Below are 20,004 nucleotides of genomic sequence, written 5' to 3' on the forward strand. Positions count from 1 at the left end.
AAAACTTTATCCCCGTCCCCAAACCTCTCTGTTTTCCCTTTCCGATAAATTCATCGTCTGTATCCTTGATAAATTCTTTGTCTTCATATCCTTGAATATGTGGCGATCTCCACTTACAGATATAGTTAACATCCCTAAATGCATGATAAAAATCTCTCTTGTAAATCATTTTTTTTTAAAAAAAAAGAAAAAAATTAAATTATTGGTGAAAACAAAAATATACAAACTCATTAAAGATGTGAAAAATACGTAAGATTGACTTAAAAAAAAAATCTTAAAAAAAATACATAAAATATCGTAAAAGAAAATCTTTAGCATCAAAATTTGTTAAAAATAAATAAAAAATTAAAGTATAATTTGTTAAAATATTTATAGATCCAAAATCTTTTTTTTTTTATTTTATATCAAAGACCCAAAAACTTATGAAGCAAGTATAATTTGTATAAATAATATTTTTTTTTTCAAAAGCAAAAAAAACTTGTACTACTACTCCGTATAAAAGAAGCGAGAGAAAGGTATTTTCGTTTCATTGAGCTTTTTCATTAACCAAATTTTGAGAAACCTTTTTTTCTCTCTCTCTCTCTCTCTGAAACTCAAAGCCCTATTGCGTATTTTGCAATCGACCCCAATAATGGCCAACAGTAACCTTCCTCGAAGAATCATCAAGGTTCGTTTCAATCGATCCCTATTTCAATTTCTCTCATCGATTTCTTTTATTCATTTCAAAACCTAGAATACTCTAAATCTTTTCATACTAACTTTTTAGGTCGATTATTAGGTTAATTAATCGCAAAATTGCATGTTCTTAATTAGGGTTCATTGAAAAATTCACTTTATTTAGCTTAATTTCAGTGATGATGATGAATTAAAGAAATAATAATAATCGAAGTCTTGGGGTTAAATCCGAGATTCAACTTTCTTTTTGTGCTTTGATCTTTGTTGTTTTTCTTCGTTATTTATTTGAATTGATCTTTGTTAAAGTTTTGCTAACTGACCTTTCTTTGATTTCTTCAGGAAACACAGCGTTTGCTCAGTGAGCCAGGTAACGTGTTATGTGGTTCTGATAATTTTATTTTATTTTTTGTTTTGTTTTGTTTTAGCATAGTTTTTATGCAAGCCAAGTAGGAACCTGTTGATTGTGGCCAAAACAAATTAAGCAAGAACAAAATGATCCAAATAAGGATCCCGTTGTGAGCCAGGATTTCCACAATTAAAGATAAATAAGGATCCTCATAAAAACTCCAACCTCATAAAGATCCTTAATTATATAAATAAAATAAGGATTATAATTAGCACATTATAGTGGCACGTTAATTTGGGCCGAATATAATTGAAAACCTTATAAAAATTTATACATACGTGCCCGTCTAGATTCCCAACAATCAAACTACCGCAAAAGCAATAAAAAATTCACAAATTTTGAAGAGTAACAAAAACTTTTATTGCATTCACTTAGCACCCCTTTGGAGTACCATAATCAGAATATACGTCCCCAAAATAATTTTCTTTTGCACATCAAAAATTCACTTATAGGATGATTTTCTTTTGCACCCACATTTTATAAAACAAATAATTTTTGCACACACATTGCTAACCATCCCGTTCATATGTTTTTATTGATTGACATATGTTTTTATCAAAAAAATAATTATATTATATTATTGCATCGCGTTCTTTTACTTACCATCTTCAATTCATTGTTCTTCTTTCAAAACCCTAGTTCATTCCATGGCATCGAAAAAGAAGCAATCGGAAGGAATCGCTTTATTATCCATGTACAACGATAACAGTGACGACGAAATGGAAGACGCCGAAGAAGAAGAAGAAGAGAACGTGATGCGCGAAGAGGAGCAAGATGAGGCCGCTGAACAAGTGGCGGAGGAAGATTTGGCAGCCGATACGGATAGAATGACGGTTGCTGATTCCGGCAACGAGGTAGCCGGTGATGGTTTTACTCCGACAGAGAGGAGTTGGACGCCATTGCAGGAGCAACTAAAGGTTGAATTGAGGAGCAGTAGAAGTGCTACGCTTACGATAGTTGATTATGGTCACGATGAAGTAGCAATGTCACCTGAACCTGAGGTACTTTTCTTCTCATTCAGAGCCTTTTATGGTTAGATTATACTCTGAAATGTAATGGGTGTTAGTTGGTTTTTGTTGCAGGATGGAGAGATAGATGGTAGTGGTAGAGTCATGTTTGGGGATCAACTTCATGTAACCAATGGTAAGTTGAATTTTTGTTTCTCATTGTGATTGTTCATTTTTAACAATTTGTATTATTGCTTAGGAATTGCAGTCTGAAATGGTAATAATAAATAGAAGGTTTATATTCAATTTTCACATGTTGCCTTTGCTTTGCTGTGTTTGTTCGATTTCATTACTATCGATTTGTGTATGTTGTCTATGCTATGAAGCGCGCACATACACTCCTTGGACTAGGCGTGTCCTGGTGTCGGACACGCATCAGTGTCCGACACATATGATCACATTGAATTATGTCATTTTCTTAAATTATTATCGTGTCGACGTGTCAGTGGCATGTCCGGTGTCTGTTTATGTGCTTCGTAGTTTCTATGTCTCGTTTACTTCCTAATGTAATGCATTGCTGCAGGTGATTTGTTGGATAGAACATCATCGGGAACAGTCCAAGTTTTGACACCTAATAATCAAGCTAACACTCCCCAATTTTCCGAGACATTGAAATCTGATGCCTTGTATAATGACGACATGATTAGGCCTGATGATGCAGAGGTTGAAGGAGAAGCAGATCATGATGAGGATAAACCTGTAGATCCATTGGATAAATTTCTTCCTCCTCCACCCAAAGTTAAATGCTCAGAAGAGCTACAAGTAAGTTCTGTTAAAATGGTATAATATAAGAATGCCATTTGGTTATGTCATAAAGAACTAGGCAGTTGCTGAATTAAACTGGTGTGATTTGGTCTTGATCTGCATTCTATATTCTTTACTGCCAATGAATTCATACATTTTCTTAGCAATTAGAGGATTGAATTCAACTTTTTTATCTTGTTAACTTTATTTGTTGGTCAGCATCTGTGCATTTCCTAGGCCTCTCTTTCTTAGCATCTACTAATTTACATGATATGGTAAATTGGTAATATTTATACCATACAATTCATATAAGTAAAATGCTAATGGATGCCCTTAGTGCATTGGTTAAGAAAATAAATGTTAAAATATTATGTTGGAAAGTGTGTAATCAAGTTTTTAAAAGTGTAAAAATTGCGTTTTCTAATGTAAAACTCCTATTTTTGCTTCCTTAACTTTTGCCCATTGGAGTTAGGACACTTGTTACCCTTCATATAATTGATCTCATCATCTGTTGGAATTGAAAAGCACTCGATTGTTGTTGCAATCTGGTAAAGCTTTGTGTTCTATGTAGTGGTCAGGAATAGGTAGTTTGTAAATAGAATCTCTTGCTTTTGGTAGTTTAGTTACGTTTAGACTTTTCAAATTTATTTCCTCGTCAATTTTCATCATTGCCTTTAAATTGATGTCATTGCAGAGAAAAATAAATAAATTTCTGGAGTATAAGAAAGCTGGAAAAAGTTTTAATGCAGAAGTTCGCAACAGGAAGGACTATCGAAACCCTGACTTTTTACTGCATGCTGTAAGGTACCAGGATATTGATCAAATAGGGTCTTGCTTCAGTAAAGATGTATTTGACCCTCATGGATATGATTCAAGTGACTTCTATGATCAAATAGGTCCGTAATTTGCTCTTCTCCCTCCATTTTGGGCTCAATGTTACTGGTATTTGTGTGTAATTTGTTCCTGTTTTCACCTTAATTAATTAATGTATTTATTTAATAGGTCACAAACTAATTGTAGTGCTGCACATTTTTGAGTTCATCTATATTTTTTGCCACTGAAACTTGGGCTTTTGATGGCTATTTGTTTTCCTGTTCTCATGATAACTTTGAGACTATCATTCAGGCTGACTTACTAGAACCTGTGTTAGAGTAATTATGATAAGTTTCGTGAAGTATAATTGATCAGACTACATATTATGAATATGAACATCAGTAAATTAGAGAAATTTTGACTTGCCTTTGATTTTTTTATTATTAGTTTTACTCTACTGCCTCTCCCATAATTTTTGACAAATTTTGTTGGTCTTGACTTGGCAAACCAATATATGTTTAGTTGAAGTGAAGCATCTGTTCTTGTTATTTCATGATTTTTGCATGTTCCCTTGTGTTCATCTACTAATTAGTTTAAAGTAAATACTGCAAATAGTTTTCCTATCTCAGCTATTTTATTAGTGTCAGTGGTGTTATGGGCATCATTGGTTTTTACATTACTTGCCCCCATTTGATTTTGTCTGTTACCTAACCAAAACAGAAGCTGATATGAGGCGGGAAAGTGATAGGAAAGAGCAAGAGAAGAAGAAAGCCCAAAACCAGAAGGTTGATTTTACTTCTGGGGGTACGCAACCAGGAATTATGCTTGGTGCTCCCAGGATCAGCATGCCTGTTACAGGTTTGGAAACCACTTAGTTTATTTGTGCAGTGCTGAAACTTTTTTAAGAAGTCATTTTTCAATATATTATGTTATATTCTTATGGCACTTCTATGTTGACTTTTTGCATAGGTGGCTCTGCTGCTTCTACAGGTGGTTTGCATCTGGTGCCTCCTGCAGTTGATTCTATTAATCGGGATGGTAGACAGAACAAAAAATCTAAATGGGACAAGGTATTTATATCTAAACAGAACGTGAACGCAACTTCTGTGATCGTCATCATTGTGCTTACTAAATTCTAGTGAATGACAGGTGGATGGTGATCGAAAAAATCCTCTGCCCTCTGTGGGGCAGGATTCTGTATCTACAGCTGGGTCTCATGCAGCAATTTTATCTGCTGCTAATGCTGGCGGTGGATACATGCAATTTGCGTAAGTTGGTCAACTACCTTGAACTTCTTTGTGCATTTTATTTCTCTTTTGATTTTGGTCGTGCTTTCAATTTCTAAGATTTGATTTTAGTTTGGCACGTGTTCTTGAGACATTTCAAAGTATGTTTTGCCTGTTATCCTTTTAATACTTCACATGTACTTAAAGAAAGCTAGAATATAAACCAAGTTTGTGATTCACGTTTCAGCTATGTACTCTTTCAAAAGTTTTAAGCTGACATCAATACTTGTTGCAATATTCTTAATGCACCCAAGACAAGTTAAACAGTTTCACTTCAATGGATTATTGACATATTCTGTTCCTTGTTTGTTGTCAATGTTACTTCATAAAGTTAGGAGTAATTTTTTAGCTACTACTAAGCTAATTAATTGCCATCGTTTATGTTCTTGAACAGGCAGCAAAAACGACGAGAGGCAGAGGAGAGAAGATCTAGCGAAAGGAGGTTGGAAAGAAGATCGTAAGCCATTCATTTTGTTCTGTTGTAACAGACATTGTTGTAAGCGGTGGTTGAGATTTCTCTGCATTACATTTTTGCTTGTTTGTTATTTCGGCAACGATAAGAGACACTGTATATTCTCAGAAATGAAAAGAAATTTACTGTTTCAGCTGGTTTTGCCATTTATTCATGTGACAGCAGGATTTATTATGTTTATAATGACCGCATGTTGATAAAATGAATGAGTTGACCATTGGACCCCTCTTCACAATGGGGTACCACCACCAACAATCCTTACTAAATGACTTACTACCAACCTATATCATCTAGATCTCATGTCCAAAATGAAACGGTTATCATATCTTGTCTCTTATTCAGGTTATCAAACAAACCCTACAAGTTTTCTTTCCGGTTAATGTAGTAAGGGCATTATACACCTACATTACATAATCTATTAAAAATAAGTACATAAATAAAAAATTGATGTAAAAGAAGAAGCAAAACAAATATATTTAAAAAAAAATAGGAAAGGGGAAATTTTTGTTAATCAATGGCACCAATGAGTTATTTATCAAATCAATGGCTATATTTGGTAAAAATAGCAGTCAGTTGATAAGCTAGCTGATGACCGATTATTTTAGCTAATAAACTAATTGAAGTATTTGATAAAATTAGCGGTTTAACTAGCTGATAAATGTAAAATGACATAAAAGGGTATTGTTAATTCATAATAAAATATATATCAAATTAATATTTCACTTACTTAGAATTTAAAAATTAAATGTTCTAATATACTATATTATTTATGTTATTAAACTAATTTTTACATAAGACATATATATTTTTTTTTGACATAAGTTTGCATAATAGACATAGACAAACGTGAAACGCAGACAAACGCGGAACGTGCCCAGTCTGGCCCTAGTAATATAATAATAATAATAATAATAATAATAATAATAATAATAAGTGTACCATAAGCAGCATAATTTATTTTTTTACGATAAACAACGTAAATAAAAAACTCAACTATTCACCTAAAAATTGCTATATGGTTATTGATAGATAATTAAAAAATTGCTATATGGGTATTAATCATAATTTATTAAAAAAATAGTATGATTTATATTCACTAAAATATACAGGTTATTTTTTAAGTCATAATCAATTATAAAAGGTAAAGTTGAATTTTATATAAAATAACAAGGGTAAAAATGAAAGAAAAAATATAAGCTATAAGATCATAAGTTAATTGAAATAGCGTATGAAAAATAAGCTATAAGCTAGTAAAATAAGCTATAAGTTAACTTACTGTGCTTTCCAAACAGAGTCTATGAGCTTATAACTTATCATATTTTTTTTCAATTTTACTCGTATCATCTTACTTAAAAAAAAATTAAATATTAATTCAATCGTTAATTTTACGAAACAATACAAATTTAATCAGCTAACTTTAAAAACTAATTTATAAACAATATATTAACTATCCTCTACTTTTTACCGAATAAAAACATGGTATACTAGTACTAGTACTAGTAACTAGTAACTAGTAATAAAATGGAAGTTGGAGGAGCTTTGGTAGATGAGTGAGCCGTTTAGCACATAGTCTAGTAAGAAGACCCTTCCTCTTCTTCTATCTCAACATGAACAATTAGAAACAAGTCTCAAATCATTAGCAGTTTAGCACCAGTGATCAAAGAAACTCGATCGATTGATCGATCAAGCAAATGAAAGAGGGAAAAGAACTTGTTCTTAAATGTTCTGATAAAGAACAAATCAAGTGGTGGAATTGTTGTTACTTCTTGAAGCATTGGATGGAGAGATTCTTTGAGCTTGATTTGAGAGCTCAAGATATGAGAAATGGGTTGGAAACACTTGTGGAGATTAAGGAGTACGTTTAGAGCTGAATTTAGAAGTGGTGTTTGAATTGGATGGTCCTTTGAATGAGTTGAAGATGAGGTTAGTGTTTCTGTTGTTACTGTTCGGGGAAGTCGACGTTGGCTAAAAGGTTTTGTTGGGATGAACAAGTTAAAGGTATGATTTTGTCTCTCTTTCCATTTAGCTTTTTATTGCTTTCTTTTGGAATCTAAAAGAGGTGAGTTCCTTTAGATAGCTACCTTACCATGTTATGAATTAGACTGGGTTTTGGGTAGTTTTAAAACTAAAACAATTTTCATATGATTAGTGTTGTTATATTTGATGAGAATTAGTATCCATTAGCTTCTCTCAATCACTTATTTGATGCATATTTATGTTTAGTGTTTTTTTTCCCTTTGTTATGCTGTTAAGTTATAGCTAACATGATCTTCATTGCATCTAGAGTAGTGTTGGAATTGGACCGGATTAATTAGATAACATTGCAGAAAACTGTGCAGGAAAACACAGCAGCAGCTCTTGCGCCTAGAGCGCAGACACCAGTGTGTGTCCCCTGCTCCTGCACTTAAAGTGCAGCCAGTGCGTTTAAAGTGCCTTTGACAGCCCTGTTTTACCCTGTTATGTGTTTTTGGACGCTTTTGGGACACCTTAATGTCCCTAATGGACTAAGAATAATTAGGAATGAAAAATGTAGCTGTTAGTTTAACCAATTGCATAAGTTTGGGTAGAGAAAACAAATAGAATACTTTGGATTAGATGTAATATAAACTTGACGATGTTTCCTCCCTTGCATATACCATTAATGAGTGAATCTAATCATTCAGGTTCTAAGAGATGGTCAGTAGCAAGAAGATGATGCAGCTATTTTAGTACCTGGTGATATAATCAGCATAAAGCTGGGAGATATCATTCCAGCCGATGCTCGTTTGCTCGAAGGAGACCCTCTCAAAATTGACCAGGCAAGTCTTAATTAATTAAACTAAATAAAGAAGTCTTGTGTTACAAGTTTTTTCTCATCACTATATATAACTGATAAAAAATCGGGATGGAGTTCGTATGGTGTCCTGGTTTTGTTTCATGCAGTCAGCCCTTACTGGAGAGTCCCTACCTGTCACAAAAAAAACTGGTGATGATGTCTTTTCAGGTTCCACATGTAAGCATGGAGAGATTGAAGCCGTAGTGATAGCAACAGGGGTTCATTACTGTTTTAGAAAAGCAGCACACTTGGTTGACAGCACCGAAGTTGTCGGACACTTTCAGAAGGTAAATTTTGGAAACTTTCAAAAACCTTTCAACATAAACACATTGATAAGAAAAATAACCAAGCCAAGATGTTTACAAAGGGTATTGCAATATAATTTCCCGGCTTGATTTACTTATGACAGAAACAGGCACAAAGGAGCAGGGAACTATATACTTTGTCCTCAAAGTTGAAAGGAAGATTAAATCATTTATTATATATGGAAACTCACTTGAATATAAAATAAGTTTTGCTAATTTTTTGATTAACCACTCAATATTAAACTGTCATCCAATTGTTTACTTTTCTGTAGGAATTAAAAGGACTTTTAAGGAATTGGTTAATTGAAGTTGGAATCTTGAGCTTAAGCCTTAAACAAAGATTGATCGTCATTTAAAAGAGGTGAGTTCCTTTAGATACCTCACTTACCAAATTAGATCCTCACCATGTTATGAATTAGACTGGGTTTTTGGTACGTAGTTTAAAAACTAAAACAATTTTCATATGATTAGTGTTGAAGTTGGACCAGATTAATTAGATAACATAGCAGAAAACTGTGCAGGAAAACACAGCAGCAGTTCCTGCGCCTAGAGCGCAGACACCAGTTTGTGTCCCCTGCTCCTGCGCTTAAAGCTCAGCCAGTTCGTTTAAAGTGCCTTTGACAGCCCTGTTTTACCCTGTTATGTGTTTTCTGACGCTTTTGGGACGCCGTAATGTCCCTAATGGACTAAGATTAATTAGGAATGAAAAATGTAGCTGTTAGTTTAACCAATTGCATAAGTTTGGGTAGAGAAAACAAATAGAATACTTTGGATACCATTCCTAGTTATTAATTTGTGTATCCACTAATACTAAAGAAGCGTGTTAATTAATGACAAATTATAAGCGCATATTGAAGAACAAAAATAAGTAATAAGCAAAATAATAAAAGACCTAAAAATATCAAGATAAAAGAAAATACTGTGAGTCTCAATTCATATATATCGTGATCAGTTGCATCGACATAATTACAAAACAATGCTGTATGTAGTGTTATGAACACTACAAGAATGCAACAAAAAATAAAGAAATCTTAAAACTAACCCAGTAATTAATAATTTGTGAAAATCTTACTACAATGATTCATCAAATTCCTATACTTTAAGTCTATACTCTTTAATTTGAAATTCATGTTGAACACTTTGCCTTGCATGTCATATGCAGTGACATATATTCCTTCTTCAACATCTTCACCTTCTTTTAACAATGGCAAGAAACGATCGACCTATTGTTGTTGTAGATTCTTTCACAAATCTTTTTGCCACGAAAAGTTATTTTGAATTTTCTAATAACCTCCTTCTTTTGGAATAGGATAGCTTACTATTGAAGAATAATGTGAAGACTGAGTTGCGATTCTTGAAATCTTGAATTTTGCCTAATTTGGTTTAATGGTTTAATATTTTAATGATGTATCTTGAGCGACAAACATTCAGTGTTAACTACTCTGAATAAAAGGATCAATATATATAATGGGTAAGAAACCCTAATTGTGTATTAAATGCAGTGCTAGCTGTTAAAAAGATAACAAAATCTATTTACTTACCATTCCAGAATACCAAAATAATAAGCTTGTGATAAATTTATTTTGTTACCATTCCAGTAAAACAATAAAAAGTTTGTTACCGTAATAAATGCAGATGCCTTTTTTTTTTTTTTTGAAAATCCCTTTATTTTCATTAATCACATATCTTTTTAACTAATAAATCTTATCTTTTTAAAAGATATTTTAGTAGATATTGTTTGAGATTTATTTTAGGGTTCATATTTCAACTATATATGAGTGTACCAAATATAGTTTCCCTCACTTCACACTTTCTAACCACGCTTGCTGTTTTTAGTGTTCTCACTTTGTTTTCTTTTTCTTTCTCAACAACATGGAAGTACCTCATGACATTGCTTTTGAGATATTCTCATGGCTACCGGCAAAAAGTATTTGTAAGTTCAATTCAACTTGCGAGTCATTCTTTAAATTTTCACAAGAAACCACTTTTAAAACAAAGCAAACTCGTAATTTGTTGCGGAAGGATGACACATGTTTCTTCATTCAACCCGAGAAAATAAGGCAAAAGTTCGAAAAAAGAGTCGAGTTACATTCTTTACCTAAAGAGAAACAGTCTTCTGGTGTTCCTAATAATGTTCTTACATTCCTATCAAATTCAGTTTCTGTCTTAGCTTCTTGTAATGGTTTGGTTCTTTGCCGCACCATTAATGATGACTCACTTGACTTGTTCATTTGTAACCCAATCACAAAGTCTCTGTCTCTAACATGCTTAGTGACCGAATATTTGTATTTTAGAGACAGATTTCTCCCGTCGGTATTTAAGATTTTTCTAGTAGTGCACAAAGTCTTGGTCTTCGATTCCTATCCCAGAGTCACTTCAAATAAACGATAATTTTGCAAATATTAATATCATGTTAGACTGCTCCCGTAGCAACCTAGATGATTACTCGGTGTTTTTGTTTAAAGAGACAAATTTCAAGGAATGGTCACCAACTTACATATGCAATGTTTATCATGGAAAAGAAGGCTCATGGAAAACAATGGCAAATAGTTTTTCCCTCCGGTGGAAGAGACATGAAATTTGACATGGCTGTGTTTCATAACAAAGCCATTCATGTTATCTCGGATAGTGCTTTTTACTTTACGAAATCAAGTGCTTTTTATGATCCATATATAATGTCTTATAATCTGGAAAATGGCACATCAACTTTGCTTAAGTTGCCAACAGAGGCGATAAAAGATTGTCATAACATGTGTAACATGAGCATATTCAATTGGGGTAAAGTCACAAGTTCCAATAGTTCCATTTGTTTGGTGAAATTAAGAGATTCTGGTTTTACAATTTGGATTTTAAAAGATGATAAGTCAAGTTCATGGGAAAAGCTTTTGGAAGTGAGATTGGAAGCATTGGAATTGAAGGAGGAAAATCCTATTGTTACCGGGTTTACCATTATGAACGGTGATCTCTTAGTGTTTGCAACGGAGAAAAATGTTTATAGTTGTGGTTTGGACAATGAGAAATCTACGAAGGTTGAAGAAATATGCCAACACAATTGTGGATCTAACACCCGTTTTATCGCATACTCGGATACTCTTCGCTCGTGTGGGACTAATGCTGAAACTATGCCTTGTTAGGGGCTGATGTTGTATTGCTTTTCGCGGTCTGCTATTCATTTCCTCTAATGACTCAATTTAATACCTACCGAAATGGCTCTTTAAAGAAAGGCTCTATTCACAAGAAAATAATGAGAATTGCAACTATAGTTGTTATATTATATATGTTGCCAAGTTTAGTAAGTTGTTAGGGGATTTTTGAGAAGTTGTAACTTGTAACGTTTAATATAATTCAAGGCATTTAGTATTAATTTTGGATTTATTATTGGTTTTTGCTTTCATATAATAATCTCTCTTGATAATAGTTATTCAGCTTCCAATGTAAAAATATTATTCAACTTTTTTTTTAACTTGATTTTCTGTTTAGTGTCTTTTACTATATCACTTCTTATTTTCAAATTTTCTCTGGCTTCAAATATTAACCGAAATAAAGCACCGTGAATGCATAATGATGAAATCTTATATTTAACTGCCAATATTTTTTTTATAAGCAAAAATTAACATTAATAAAAGGGAGTACAAGGGATACTCAATCCCTTACAAAGCAAAACAAGTAATCATATGTTTTGGATACAAGTCAATGGATCTAAGCACCAAATAGAAAAGGAGATACAAGACTTATGCCCATACCGACCATTCACCCACGTCCAAGTAATAGCTTTGATGTCATCCAAAAATGAAGAAGCATTCGGAATGGCTCCATAAAAAATCACATTATTTCAAAGTTTCTAAATATTTCACGTTGTTGCCAACCATAACAAAATGATTAATTCATTCTTTTTTTTTTCTTTCAAATTAATCATCTCGTCAAACAACTTAAAATGATTCCATCCATCAGCCCGTGCGGAATACTCTTTCCTATCCAACTACACACCAATTCCCACATTCTTATACTAAAAGGACAATGAAAGAATAAGTGGGCACAATCTTCATGAGATAAAAAACAAAAGATGCAAGGTAAGTCACGCAGGTTAAGCAAAATACCTCTGCGATTGAGCGTCGACCTCGTAGGTAACCTTTTTAGAAATAACCACCAACCAAAAACCAAAACTTTGGACGGGGCATCATTCCTCCAAAGATGTTTGATAGCAGTCAACACATTAGGATCTAAAACAGTTATCTGACTATTTTCACTTATCTAAAGCAGATGTATCTGGCAACCATTTCCACTTATCAGGATAAAGCGGATGTAAAGAAAATATCGTTTAATGGTGATGATAAAGAAAAGAGTGTTGAGTCATGATTGTAATAACAAAAGAATTGGATCTGCAATAGTTTTTTAGAATGAAATAATGAGAGAAGAAATTAAATTATTGGACAGAAAAAGATCGTTTAATGGTGCTAATAAAGAAAAGAGCGTTGAGTGAAAGTGTGTTTGTGATATTAGATTTTAAGGGAGAAGAAGCAAGAAGCAAAATCAAATATTTACGTGTTATGTTTTGTGGTGAGAGTTAAGTGTGTATTTATATAGTGAATTGTCTCGAGTGAAACCGCTCGTTTGAAATTAAGGGACCAAAATCGCACAATTAGGAAACGTTGGGACAAAACTGCAATTTAGCCTAACAAAAGTTTTTTTTTTTTAGCAGCAAAAATCTTTTATTAACAAACTCACCATAACATAAGACAAGTACTTTTTATTTTTTTAATAACTACTCCTAAATATTTGGAATTTACATGAGGATATGATAGATAAAATATAACCTTAAATTATCAAAACGACAAGTAATTTGAAATAATTTTTTTTTTCTAAAACAATAAGTAATTTGAAACGGAGGGAGTAGTATGGTTTATATTCACTAAAATATACAAAATTTTTTAAGTCATAATAAATTATAAAAGGTAAAGTTGAATTTTACATAAAATTTACATAAAATAACAAGGGTAAAAATGAAAGAAAAAATATAAGCTATAAGCTCATAAGCTAATTGAAATATCGTCTGAAAAATACTCTCTCCGTCCCAAAATATAAGCAAAAATGAGTCAAAGAAATTTGATGTATTTGGTTAAAGATTTGGATCAAATACATTCACTTTTGTTGATCATTTTTTGCTTATATTTTGGGATGGAGAGAGTAAGCTTTAAGCTAGTAAAATAAGCTATAAGCTAACTTATTTGTGCTTTCCAAACAGAGCCTATGAGCTTATAACTTATTTTTTTTTTCCAATTTTATCCATATCATCTTACATGAAAAAAATTAAATATTAATTAAATACTAATTCAATCGTTAATTTTACCAAACAATACAAATTTAATCAGTTAGCTTATTCGCTATAAGTTAAAAATTAATGGCTTTAATACACTTTTGATCCCCTATTTTAAAAAATCTAAAGTTTTGCACAGAAGAGTAAGAAGCAGAATCAATGATTTATGTTTGTGTTTTGTGGTGAGAGTGAAGTTTATTTATATACTTCGTAGTAGCAAGGGTCACTTAATGTGTTTAATAAGACGTTTTATTTTTTATTCTTTTTGACAAAATTGAAGACTTTAATATAATATTTTTTATTAAAGAATGTTAACGTGTGTGTTAAGGGCACATGTTAGGGCACATGATAACAAGATAAATGTGGAAAAAATTTATTGAACTTGTAATTCAATTCCTTAAACATTAAATTTGTTATATCATTAAATGTTATATTTCTATTTTTAGGTAGCTTAACATTCCACTAGAGCACAAGTTAACATGAACTTTTTTTATTTACTTTATTTCCTTGTAATTTCATGTTTGACTTTTTATTAATTTTTTATAAAGAATTTTTATTTTTTGAACATTATTTTGATAATGTCAATCAACTATAATTCTGGAAATAAAAAAGCGCAGACAAAAGCAATTAAAGATTATTGTGTTTTTGTAGTAACTGGTGACAGTGAAATTTGCTTTGTGAAAATGACACACAAAAGCGCTTTTCTGGAAATTACTTTCCCGCTCACAAAGTCGCATTCCCACCAAAATCCCTTTCCCAACAATGTTTCAACTCGCTTTACATTCCCAACAAAATCAACTCAAAATCGCTTAAATGCAAACTCTCAGCAAAATCACTTATTCGGAGCAAGATCACTTATTCGGAGCTAAATCATACTTGATGATTTCGTTTCTTCTTCTTCTTCATCGGAGCTAAATCGGATTGAATATTTGTTTCATCTTCATCGGAGCTAAATCGGACTTGAAGATTTCGTTTCTTCTTCTTCTGAGCACAATTTTCGTTTCTTACACACTGAAGAGTCCACACTGTAAATGAAATCTCTCTCTCTCTCTCTCTCTCTCTTCTCTGAGCTTATATCGAAGTGCGATTTGTGTTTGCATGTTGCATGTTGGTGATTTTAGGTCATTGTTGTGTTTGATTAAGTGATTTTTGCAAATGTGATTTCTGATATTACTAAAAAATCTGTTAAGAGTGAAGATTAATTAAGAAATTAGGGTTAAGAGTGCAAGTTGAACTATATTGAATTGAAATATAGCCTAAATAATTTTTGTTGACATTTTTGAATTTTTGTTGAATTATGATGTGATTTTTGGTTGTGAAATTTGTTTCAATGATGATATATCTGTCCATAGTATAGACACAATAATCTTAACTAGTTGAACTAAGTAGCTGAATTATGATGTGTTTGTGTGTGTTTCGGTAAATAGATCAAAAATTGCTTTAGTCTTTTCATTTATTATTAGTTGAATGCATTTTTTTGCGGTTTCGGTAAACCTGTTTTGTGCTTGGCATGATCATTAACAGTTAGGGTGCTTCCTGTCCATGTCCCTTGATGGTGGTGGCTATTGTAGTTATAGGTTTTTTGAAGTTTGATTATCCACAAGTTAGAAGAGATTTTGCTGAACTTTTTCACACTACTTTTGTTGTTGGTACATATTCAGGTGTAAATGACTTTGACAGGACTCTCTTTATTCCATGTACAAACTAGTTATTTGTTTCTTACTCATATTTCACAAGTTTGGATATTTTGGGGTTCTCTTCTCATTCTAAGATTCGTACCACTTCTATAGTTGTTATGTGCATATAACTTTCGCTTCATGAAAATGTGGTAGAGACTAGAGCGTTTAAGTTCTTTGATGTTGTTCTTTGTTTATTCTTTTCAGTTCACTTCTAATAGGTAATACCACCCTGTAGTTCTATGTGGTTTTGCTGCTTCATATTGGTAATACCACCCTGCTTCATATAGATAGTTTATTCTTTTTAAAATAATATTGGATTATTCGCAGTTTTGATAAATAATATTGGATTATTTACTACTTTGATACACGGTTTTGGTGTGTAGTTCTATGTGGTTTTGCTGCTTCATATAGATAATTTACAAAGGAATAACTTGTGTTTAAAATTGAAAGGCTGCATGCATGTATGCATAATGATATACGGAACAGGTTGTAGGATGGTGATGATGTCTCTTGGTAGTGTACAGCTTGTAGCTTCTAAATCTTGAGAGTTGTTGGATTTAACTATGAGCATTCTAAAGTTGGTGAATCAATTATGGAGATTTCTGGACATTATTCACGTCTCAACCTTCTCCCGTTAATCAAGTTTATAACAAATCAGAGTATAGAAGGAATTAAAGGACTCTTAAGGAATTGGTGACTTGAAGTCGGAATCTTGAGCTTAAACAAAGATTGATCATCATTTAAAAGAGGTGAGTTCCTTTAGATTAGATAGCTCACTTACCAAATTAGATCCTCACCATGTTATGAATTAGACTGGGTTTTGGGTAGTTTAAAAACTAATTTTTTTCTCGATTTGATTAGTGTTGTTATATTTGATGAGAATTAGTACCCATTAATTAGCTTCTCTCAATGACTTATTTGATGCATGTGAATCAATATTTATGTTTAGTGTTTTTTCCCTTTGTTATGTTGTTAAGTTATGGCTAACATTTAGTCAAAAAAAAAAGTTATGGCTAACATGATCTTCATTGCATCTAGAATAGTGTTGATATTGGACCGGATTAATTAGCTAACATATCAGAAAACTGTGCAGGAAAACACAGCAGCAGTTCCTGCGCCTAGAGTGCAGACAACAGTGTGTGTCCCCTGCAACCGCGCGCTTAAAGCGCAGCCAGTGCGCTAAAGTGCCTTTGACAGCCCTGTTTTACCCTATTATGTGTTTTCGGACACTTTTGGGACACCGTAATGTCCCTAATGGACTAAAATTAATTAGGAATGAAAAATGTGGCTGTTAGTTTAACCAATTGCTTAAGTTTGGGTAGAGAAAACAAATAGAATACTTTGGATTAGATGTAATATAAGTTGATTCAGGACAGATAAGAAATTATCAGTATACCATTCCTAGTTATTAATTTGTTTATCCACTAATACCAAAGAAGCGTGTTAATTAATGACAAGTTATAAGCGCTTATTGAAGAACAAAAATAAGTAATAAGCAAAATAATAAAAGACCTAAAAATATCAAGATAAAAGAAAATACTGTGAGTCTCAATTCATATATTGATCGGTTGCATCGACATAATTACAAAACAAAGTTGTATGTAGTGTTATGAACACTTCAAGAATGCAACAAAAAATAAAGAAGTCTTAAAACTAACTCAGTAATTAATAATTTGTGAAAATCTTACTACAATGATTCATCAAATTCCTATACTTTAAGTCTATATACTCTTTAATTTGAAATTCATGTTGAACACTTTGCCGTGCATGTCATATGCAGTGACATATATTCCTTCTTCAACATCTTCACCTTCTTTTAACAATGGCAAGAAACGATCGACCTATTGTTGTTGTAGATTCTTTCACAAATCTTTTTGCCACGAAAAGTTATTTTGAATTTTCTAATAACCTCCTTCTTTTGTAATAGGTTTTGCAACAAAACTAGACCATCAGCTGCATCATGTTCATCAGGAGTGAAGACACTGACTTTGGTTTTTATCTTGAAAACTAGAGAACTTCTATGTTTCAAGTTGAGATTCTTGAAACTTTGATTCTTGCTTAATTTGGTTTCTTTCATGTTGTCTTGTGTAATGGGAGCGTGAACGGAATGGGTATTGGATAGCTTACTATTGAAGAATAATGTGAAGACTAAGTTGCGATTCTTGAAATCTTGAATTTTGCCTAATTTGGTTTAATGGTTTAATACTTTAATGATGTATCTTGAGCGACAAACATTCAGTGTTACCTACTCTGAATAAAAGGATCAATATATATAATGGGTAAGAAACCCTAATTGTGCATTAAATGCAGTGCTTGCTGTTAAAAAGATAACAAAATCTATTTACTTAGCTGTCAAGAATATCAAAATAATAAGTTTTTGACACAAATTTTTTTCTTCTATTTATCCATTTTTTTAATATAGACGCATTATCACAACTTTATTTTTTTTACACACAGTATCACATTTGGATAAGGAATGGATCTAATTAAATGTGATAAATTTATTTTGACTTGCTTTAACAAGCTAAAAAAAAATCTTTTAGTTTGTTACCATTCCAGTAAAACAATAAAAAGTTTGTCACCGTAATAAATGCAGATGCTTTTTTTTTTTTGAAAATCCCCTTATTTTCATTAATCACATATCTTTTTAACTAATAAATCTTATCTTTTTAAAAGATATTTTAGTAGATATTGTTTGAGATTTATTTTAGGGTTCATATTTCAACTATATATGAGTGTACCAAATATAGTTTCCCTCACTTCACACTTTCTAATCACACTTGCTGTTTTTAGTATTCTCACTTTGTTTTCTTTTTCCTTCTCAACAACATGGAAGTACCTCATGACATTGCTTTTGAGATATTCTCATGGCTACCGGCAAAAAGTATTTGTAAGTTCAATTCAACTTGCGAGACATTCTCTAAATTTTCACAAGAAACCACTTTTAAAACAAAGCAAACTCGTAATTTGTTGCGGAAGGATGACACATGTTTCTTCATTCAACCCGAGAAAACAAGGCAAAAGTTCGAAAAAGAGTCGAGTTACATTCTTTACCTAAAGAGAAACAATCTTCTGGTGTTCCTAATAATGTTCTTACATTCCTATCAAATTCAGTTTCTGTCTTAGCTTCTTGTAATGGTTTGGTTCTTTGCCGCACCATTAATGATGACTCACTTGACTTGTTCATTTGTAACCCAATCACAAAGTCTCGGTCTTCGATTCCTATCCCAGAGTCACTTCAAATAAACGATAATTTTGCAAATATCAATATCATGTTAGACTGCTCCCGTAGCAACCTAGATGATTACTCGGTGCTTTTGTTTAAAGAGACAAATTTCAAGGAATGGTCACCAACTTACATATGCAATGTTTATCATGGAAAAGAAGGTGCATGGAAAACAATGGTAAATAGTTTTTCCCTCGGTGGAAGAGACATGAAATTTGAAATGGCTGTGTTTCATAACAAAGCCATTCATGTTATCTCGGATAGTGCTATTTACTTTACGAAATCTAGTGCTTTTTATGATCCATATATAATGTCTTATAATCTGGAAAATGGCACATCAAGTTTGCTTAAGTTGCCAACAGAGGCGATAAAAGATTGTCATAACATGTGTAACATGAGCATATTCAATTGGGGTAAAGTGACAAGTTCCAATAGTTCCATTTGTTTGGTGAAATTAAGAGATTCTGTTTTTACAATTTGGATTTTAAAAGATTATAAGTCAAGTTCATGGGAAAAGCTTTTGGAAGTGAGAGTGGAAGCATTGGAATTGAAGGAGAAAAATCCTAATGTTACCGGGTTTACCATTATGAACGGTGATCTCTTAGTGTTTGCAACGGAGAAAAATGTTTATAGTTGTGGTTTAGACAATGAGAAATCTACGAAGGTTGAAGAAATATGCCAACACAATTGTGGATCTAACACCCGTTTTATCGCATACTCGGATACTCTTCCCTCGTGTGGGACTAATGCTGAAACTATGCCTTGTTAGGGGCTGATGTTGTATTGCTTTTCGCGGTCTGCTATTCATTTCCTCTAATGACTCAATTTAATACCTACCGAAATGGCTCTTTAAAGAAAGGCTCTATTCACAAGAAAATAATGAGAATTGCAACTATAGTTGTTATATTATATATGTTGCCAAGTTTAGTAAGTTGTTAGGGGATTTTTGAGAAGTTGTAACTTGTAACGTTTAATATAATTCAAGGCATTTAGTATTAATTTTGGATTTATTATTGGTTTTTGCTTTCATATAATAATCTCTCTTGATAATAGTTATTCAGCTTCCAATGTAAAAATATTATTCAACTTTTTTTTTAACTTGATTTTCTGTTTAGTGTCTTTTACTATATCACTTCTTATTTTCAAATTTTCTCTGGCTTCAAATATTAACCGAAATAAAGCACCGTGAATGCATAATGATGAAATCTTATATTTAACTGCCAATATTTTTTTTATAAGCAAAGATTAACATTAATAAAAGG

General features: G+C 32.3%; 3 protein-coding genes across 6 annotated transcripts; all 3 read left to right on the forward strand.

Annotated features, from left to right (window-relative positions):
• The first annotated feature begins 509 nt into the window (after positions 1 to 509).
• LOC123884881 lies at positions 510 to 5,536 on the forward strand. Of its 2 annotated transcripts, XM_045934141.1 has the most exons (10): positions 510 to 667; positions 1,015 to 1,042; positions 1,721 to 2,082; positions 2,164 to 2,224; positions 2,612 to 2,850; positions 3,527 to 3,728; positions 4,366 to 4,503; positions 4,615 to 4,715; positions 4,795 to 4,913; positions 5,326 to 5,536. In XM_045934141.1, exons 1-10 carry the CDS (start codon positions 632 to 634, stop codon positions 5,390 to 5,392), a joined length of 1,353 nt encoding a protein of 450 aa, XP_045790097.1. In that variant the 5' UTR covers positions 510 to 631; the 3' UTR covers positions 5,393 to 5,536. The 2 variants fall into 2 exon arrangements, with proteins under 2 accessions (XP_045790097.1, XP_045790165.1); XM_045934209.1 differs by lacking the exon at positions 5,326 to 5,536 and having other exon boundaries at positions 4,785 to 4,914.
• A 1,365-nt stretch (positions 5,537 to 6,901) lies between these two features.
• LOC123885115 lies at positions 6,902 to 19,741 on the forward strand. 3 transcript variants are annotated; one of them, XM_045934470.1, is made up of 4 exons: positions 6,902 to 7,401; positions 8,067 to 8,505; positions 8,796 to 8,884; positions 17,444 to 19,741. In XM_045934470.1, the coding sequence occupies exon 4, from the start codon at positions 18,504 to 18,506 to the stop codon at positions 19,509 to 19,511; it is 1,008 nt and encodes a 335-aa protein (XP_045790426.1). In that variant the 5' UTR covers positions 6,902 to 7,401; positions 8,067 to 8,505; positions 8,796 to 8,884; positions 17,444 to 18,503; the 3' UTR covers positions 19,512 to 19,741. The 3 variants fall into 3 exon arrangements, 2 of the variants coding, with proteins under 2 accessions (XP_045790426.1, XP_045790359.1); XR_006801117.1 differs by lacking the exons at positions 8,796 to 8,884; positions 17,444 to 19,741 and adding exons at positions 16,185 to 16,265; positions 16,610 to 16,706 and having other exon boundaries at positions 6,916 to 7,401; XM_045934403.1 differs by lacking the exon at positions 8,796 to 8,884 and adding an exon at positions 16,185 to 16,265 and having other exon boundaries at positions 6,916 to 7,401.
• LOC123885294 lies at positions 8,891 to 11,887 on the forward strand. Its single transcript, XM_045934600.1, has 2 exons — positions 8,891 to 10,772; positions 10,867 to 11,887. Exon 2 carries the CDS (start codon positions 10,962 to 10,964, stop codon positions 11,655 to 11,657), a length of 696 nt encoding a protein of 231 aa, XP_045790556.1. The 5' UTR covers positions 8,891 to 10,772; positions 10,867 to 10,961; the 3' UTR covers positions 11,658 to 11,887.
• Positions 19,742 to 20,004: the final 263 nt, after the last annotated feature.

The sequence above is a fragment of the Trifolium pratense genome, linkage group LG1 (genome assembly GCF_020283565.1).
Source record: "Trifolium pratense cultivar HEN17-A07 linkage group LG1, ARS_RC_1.1, whole genome shotgun sequence".
NCBI classification, from domain to species: domain Eukaryota; kingdom Viridiplantae; phylum Streptophyta; class Magnoliopsida; order Fabales; family Fabaceae; genus Trifolium; species Trifolium pratense.